The 6,750-nt window shown below is 50.5% G+C and overlaps 1 protein-coding gene across 1 annotated transcript; it reads right to left on the reverse strand.

Moving 5' to 3' along the window:
• Window positions 1-919: 919 nt before the first annotated feature.
• LOC126987837 (insulin-like growth factor-binding protein complex acid labile subunit) lies at window positions 920-6,325 on the reverse strand. The gene has a single exon (XM_050845232.1). The coding sequence runs from the start codon at window positions 6,275-6,277 to the stop codon at window positions 4,139-4,141; it is 2,139 nt and encodes a 712-aa protein (XP_050701189.1). The 5' UTR covers window positions 6,278-6,325; the 3' UTR covers window positions 920-4,138.
• Window positions 6,326-6,750: the final 425 nt, after the last annotated feature.

The following is a 6,750-nucleotide window of genomic DNA, read 5'->3' on the forward strand; positions in this document are numbered from 1 at the left end:
GGAGGGGGGAGAAAGTTTTATGAGTTCTTTATGATTAAGTACTTTCATTTTTCTTCTGCTAAGGGTAATGTTCTGGTCTGTATGTATGTATGTATGTGTGTGTTTGTGTGTGTGTGCGTGTGCGTGTGTGTGTGTGTTTATGCATGGCTGTGTGTATGTATGTATATTATGTATGTGTGTATAGATTATGTTCGTGGGAAAAAATATATATATAAACAGGAGGAGGAGGAGGAGGAGGAGGAGGAGGAAAACAAACAAACCAAACAATATCTCCACTTCCATCTCTCCATCTCTCCTTTTTTTCTTTCTCTTTTTCTTCATTCTCCCAATTTCTCCTAATTATCACTCTTCCCTCTTCTTATTTCCTCTTTCTCCCTTCTATGACCTCATTTCACCCCATCAAAATAAACGATACCACTAATCCATCGTCTTTCATCCTCCTCTTCCTTCCTGAGCATTGGGGAATCAAGAGTCTTCGTTCCCCTCTTAACCTTTGTATTAATAGTCCCGCCATAATTAATTAACGGAGGGCGGCTTGTGATTCACCATAACAAAACCCTTAAGAGGAGGAGGAGATAAATTAGTGCCGTGTGGTTTAATGGGTTTAATGGAAGATTAGTTCAGCGAAGACTAAAACAGCAATAACGTTATCTCCCTTTTCCTCCACATTATTTCTCCCATTTTCTCCCCTTCTTCATCTCCCGCTTCTAATTTCTCCCCTTCTCCCTCCTCCTGCTTCCTCCTCTCCCCCTTCCCCCTTCCCCACCTTACTTCTCCCCTCTCCTCTTCCCCCCCTTAACCCCCCTCTCCCTCTCTTCATCTCCCCACTAACCCTTCTTCATCTCCCCACTCCACTTCTCCCTCCTCCTGCCTCCCCCTCTTCCCCTCCCCCCTTCCTTCTTTCCCCCTCTTAAATCCCCTCTCCCTTTCTTCATGTCCCTACTCCCCTTCTCCTTCCTCCAGCCTCCTTCTCCTCTCTTCCCCTCCTCGCTTCAGATAATTAAAGTTTAAAGTTTATTGTGGTGGTATTATTAATGGTATTAGTTTTATTATGTAATGTCCCTCGCGCGCCGGACTAGCAACAGAACAGTTTTATAATTTTTTTTTCTATTCTCAATTTTCTTTTTTTTATGATTATGATTCTTTACCCTCATTTCTACTCTTCCTTTTACTGTTATTGTTTTTCTTTTTGTCCCTTCCTCCTGCCCATATCCTCTCCTCTTCCTTAAACTCCTCTCTTCCTTCCTTTTTTTTCTTCTTACTCTTCTCTCCAATGTTAGTCTTCCTTACTCCTCCTCCTCCTCCTCCTTGCTTATTCTCTCTAACTCTTCTCTACGTTTTCCTCCTCTTCCTGTGTATCTTCCTTTTTTTCCTTCTTACTCTTCTCTCCAATTTTAGTCTTCCTTACTCCTCCTCCTCCTTCCTTTTTCTCTCTAACTTTTCTTCACTACTTTCTCCTCCTCTTCCTTCTCCTTTTCTTCCTCCTGCTTTTTCATCTTCTTCTTTAATTGCTTCTCATGTTTTACTCTCCCTTTAGTTCTTAATCTCCTATTCTCAACTTTTTTTTCTCCCATTTTTCCTTCTAATAATCCTTACTCCTATGTCTACCCTCTTATCCCTCTTTTTTTAACTTTTCTCTCCTACTTCCTCTTCCTCTTCCTCCTTCTTCTCTTCCTCCTCCTCCTCCTCCTCCTCCTCCTCCAACATCTTATTTTTTCCTCCCTCCTCAGGCATTTTTGGGTCCACTGTGTCGTATATAATTTCATAGATATTTATATATTTATTTATAAAACAATTTAGGTGACTAGCACAACAATGATGCAATGATAATAATAATAATAATAATAATAATAATAATAATAATAATAATAATAATACACTGTTGGTCATTCCCTTTCATTGTCTTTTTTTTCATCATCATCATCATTATCATTATCATTTACTTTATTTTTCATTTCAGTCTTTCCTTTATTTCTATGGTTGTCACAGTCACTCCTAAAAAGACAGCCTGGTTCTCTCTGGTTCTGTTTTTCTCACTACAAAATGCGCGGCTTAAGGGGGGGTGGGGGAGGGGGGCGTCTTAGGCTGGACCAGTGTTTACTTCCCTCGCCTCTCCTTTCCTTCCTTTCTTACTTTTCTTCCTATAATGCTCGATTAATTTTCTTCTTTCCCGTTTTCTCCTCCTTGGTTTTCTGGATGTTTTTTTCCTTCTCCACTTTTTTTCTTTATTTGTTCCACTTTCTACCCGTACTTTGTTTACCTTCCTTCCATTTTTTCCTTCCTTACTATATTTTTCTCGTCTTTTAATTGATCCATTCCTTCCCTCCCTCTTTCCTCCCTTCCATTTTATATCTTACTCTTTTATCCATTCCTCCTTTTTTTCCCTGGACTCGTTTGGTTTTCTTCCTTTCTCCTTACTTTCTTCTACTTCACTCACTCCCCTTGTTATCCATCCGTTCTTCCTTCCTTCATTCTTGTATTTTCCTCTTTCTACAGTTAATGACCCTCCTCTGTTTCTGTTTCTTCTGTCTATATCTTTCTCCTTACTCTTCCTTTCTTCTACTTTACTCACTCCCCTTGTTATCCATCCGTTCTTTCTTCCTTCATTCTTGTATTCTCTTCCTACAGTTGATGACCCTTCTCCGTTTCTATTTCTTGTCTACGGTCTTTCTCCGTACTCTTCCTTCCTCCCACAGAGTGACGCGCACACTGGTCTTCGCTGCACCCTGCCTCGTCCCCCGCCGCCGCGCATGCGCACTACTACCTCTACTACGACAGTGTGAAAAAATAGTCCACTCACTTCTTCTGCACTGTACAAAAACACGAGTACGAGAGTCAACACTTGTAGGAACGGCGACACACTCAATATATATATTATGAAAGGCATGATTTTCCCCTCCATCTTTTTTTTTGGGTTTTCGGTTTTTACATAATCTCGCTTTATATATATAATGTTTTTTTCTCTCTTTCTGTACGCAAGGAACTCAAAAAACTCAAGACGATTCAGGTCACATCATGAACGTCATCTACGAATCACACATCCAGAGTCGGAGCCTAAAACTTATACTTTGTGGAAGACAGCCTCTGGTCAGCGGTCACGTCCGGAGGGGCTGCGGCGGAGGTGGTGGTGACGGTGGTGGTGGTGGTCCCTGGCGTGGGTTGAGTGGAGGAGGGGGGGAGGGGGAAGGGAAAGGCGCCACAGCAACTTTGGCGGCTGGTTCCTGGAAAACTTTGCGGCCGAACTTTTCTTTGGCGCGTTCTTTGTCTTGCAACATCTGATGCGCCGAGAAACCTTTTGTTGAGGAATATATTTTTTGCGTAATTTCAAAGCCCAGAAAATTTGCACACATTTTCTCGGTGATTTAAATTAGTTGGTTAATTTTCGTAAGTTCCAACTAAGAAAGACCCTTAGGTTTATAAACAGTTTTCGAGTTATTTGAATTGGTAAACAAATTATTTTTTTGAGCTTGATATGAAAATAAACTTCACTGTAGATTGATCGGGGCTGTCATAATAGGATTACAAGATCCTTTTACACTCAGAACAGAGCAGAATCTTGTCAAGGGTTGTGAAGGAGGCAACTGATTACAGGAAATGAGAACAAAAAAAATAATGACGAAGTTTTGGCTCTAAACTTGAATCAATTATTTTTTTATGCCAAAGATAATGAAAGTTTTTTTGGAAAAGGGTATCGTCACGGCAACAGCAACTGATCAATGTCGCTTCATACACAACATGGCGAGGGTATTCTTTGTTTAATTAACGTGGATGGTGAGTGACATGTTTGCTCCTTCCTCCTCACCTAGATGGCTAGAGACGTGCCTCGCCGCCTCCCCTCTCAGATATGGGTGAATGATATGACTTGTTCTCTCCCCGTCACAAGGGCGAGTTAGTGACACGGTTCGCCGCCCCCTGCACGTCAGCTCCTCCCGTCGACCACATACCAGAGAGCAACACTGCGCGACGCGGCTCCTTCCCGGCAACGCTCACAGCCTTGCCGCGTTAGGAAGAATTTGATATTTCGGGTTGCGTAATACACCGCTGCTCTCCCTGCACACCGGAAAGCCTAAAGTCCGTTCTTACTTAACACTGTACGGGCACTGCTCCGCCCCAGGCACCCCAGATACCCTCTCCCACATTAAAGTGCCGGGGTGGTGGAGGTGTCTTCGGGCGGGGGCGGGACGGGCGGCTGGTTCTGGTTGTAGCCTGGGATGTGGTTCATTTCTATGCTGTGGTTGACTGCCGGTGTGTGGTTGTGGGTCAGGTTGAGGTCTGGGGGCTGCGTTGGTTGGACGTCCGGGGATTGGAGGTTGTTGGGCGGGTTGGCGGGGGGCGGGACGGGGGCGTGGTTGGGGGTGGGGGCGTTGTCGTCCTCCAGCACCTCGTGGGAGCCGGCGATGTTGGTCATCTCGTCGATGGTGGCGATGGTGGCGTCCAGCGGGGTCTTGGTGGGCGTCTTGGTGTTGTTGTTGCTGTTCTTGCTCTTCATGAGCCTCTCCTTTTTCTCGGGGTCATTCTCGTTGGTGTAGTAGGAGGCGGAGTGCTTGTTGTACACCACGACTCCGATCACCACCAACACCAGCAGCAGCAGCAGCAGCACCACGCCACCCACCACCAGCAGGTACATCTCCTCCCGCACCATGCCGTTCAGTCCCCAGCCCATCTCGGCGTCGGCCTGCCGCGTGAGGTCACTGCGCGGGAAGGCCGGCTCCTCCGTCATCACGCTGAGGGACGGCTCTACCCACGTGGGCATGATGGCCACGGCGGCGGGCGTGGTGAAGGGGCAGGCAGGCAGGTCCCCGAGCGGCAGCAGGCCGAGCTGTAAGCCAGCCACGCCCTGAGGACCGATACACCTGAGACACGTCCACACTCGCGGCTCGGCACACCCAGACTCCTGGTCGGGTGCGTCCTGCAGCCAGCGGAGCAGCGGCCCCGCGTGGCACTGGTCACACTGCCAAGGGTTCCCTTCCAGGCGGAGGACGCGCAGCTGAGACGCCCGCGTCACGGAGTCGAAGAAGGCGCTGTCGAGGCCACGGAAGTTGTTCAGCGAGAGGTCGAGAGAATGGAGGTGCTTGGCGTTGTGCAGGATCTCCGTGGAAAAGGATGTGAGGTAATTGGCTGACAGGTTGAGGTGGTGGAGGTGACGCGAGTGTCGGAAGAGGTCTGGCGGTAGGTTGGTGAGGCCCATGTCGCCGAGGCCCAGGTGGCGCAGCTGGCGGGCCTTGGGCAGCACGTTAAGGAGCTGCTCCACCTGCAGGGAGTTGCCGGACAGCTGAATGTCGTGCAACTGGTGCAGGACGTCGTGGAGAGCGCTTGGCTCCAGCTGGGAGAGGCGGTTGTAGGACAGGTCGAGGTGCTTCACGGTGCTGTTGGCGAAGGCGTGAGGCTCCACGCGGCTGATGCGGTTGTGGGAGAGACCAAGGGTAGTGAGTGGCGACCCTGAGATGGCGCCTCGCTCCACGAACGAGATGTGGTTCCCGTCTAGGCGCAGCGTGACCAGGTTCAGCAGCACGCTCGAGGCGACCCCAAGAGGCACTTGTGTGAGGCGGTTGTCCCGCAGGTCCAGCTCGTGTAGCAGCGGCAGTGTCTGCAGCAGCGTTGTGCTGATGGAGCTGAGGTGACAGCCGGCACAGAACAGCTGCCGCACCTCCGGCACGTCGGTGAACCTCTCCGGCTGAAGGTCGAGGAGAGGGTTGTGGCTGAGGTCGAGGCGCTCCAGGCGGGTGAGGCCGAAGAAGATCCTGGACACGAGCTCCGGCACGAGGTTGTGTGCCAGCGAGAGGGAGCGGAGGTGGCGCACGTGGCGGAACACGGCCGACGGCACGGACTGGATGCGGTTGTGACTCAGGTCGAGGTGGTGGAGGGAGTCTGCGCCCTTGAAGTTGGTGTCCATGAGGGTGGACACTTGGTTGTGGGTGAGGTTGAGGACGCGTAGGCGATGGAGGCCCCAGAAGGAGTGGGCGCCCAGGGCAGGGATCTTAGAGTGCGTGATGTGCACCTCCTCCAGCTGCCGCAGCCGCTTGAAGATGGGCCCCAGCGTGAACCTGTTGGGGCGGCTGGGCGGCGCCGAGATCACCAGCACTTCGGTGTCGGTGCGAAGACCCATGACGGGCAGCGGGTCGCCCATGCCGCCCTCCTCGCACCGCACGCCGCGCCGCCCTCGCTCGTCGAGGGAACACCGGCACTTGTGTGGACAGGCCCAGCCCACTCCCACCAGCGCCCACAGGAACACCAGGAGACGCGCCATCTGCAACGACAGGAGAGAGACATCAGCCATGTGGGTAGTGGTGTATATGCAGGGGGTGGGGAGAAGGAGAGGAATATTAGTCATGTAAATGAGTGACTACTTTAGGGGAGAAGGGGCCAGAATGACATGTGTTGTATTGGCGTGCTGGGGGAGGATGGAAGGGTGTTTGATGGTGTGGGAATGATGACATGTGCTGGGGAAGAGGGAGAAGGGGTGATGTCATGACCCGCGGTGTGTGGTAGTAACATTCGCTTGAGGGGATGAAGGGGAAGGGGAGGGGGAGGGATGTTATGGTGTCGTGTGTGTGTGGGAGCGGGGGGGGGGGGTGTTATGGTGTGGTGTGTGTGGGAGGGGGAGGGGGTGTTGGTGTAGTGTGTGTGTGTGGGAGGGGGTGTTATGGTGTGTGTGTGTGTGGGAGGGAGGGGTGTTATGGTGTAGTGTGTGTGTGGGAGGGGGGGGAGGGGTGTTATGGTGTAACGTGTGTGTGGGAGAGGGGGGGAGGG

The sequence above is a fragment of the Eriocheir sinensis genome, chromosome 66 (genome assembly GCF_024679095.1).
Source record: "Eriocheir sinensis breed Jianghai 21 chromosome 66, ASM2467909v1, whole genome shotgun sequence".
Taxonomy (NCBI): Eukaryota; Metazoa; Arthropoda; class Malacostraca; order Decapoda; family Varunidae; genus Eriocheir; species Eriocheir sinensis.

What these genes read in the sequence shown, in the direction of transcription:
- LOC126987837 (XM_050845232.1), bottom strand. Translation starts at nt 6,277, where the DNA reads ATGGCTGATGTCTCTCTCCTGTCGTTGCAGATGGCGCGTCTCCTGGTG.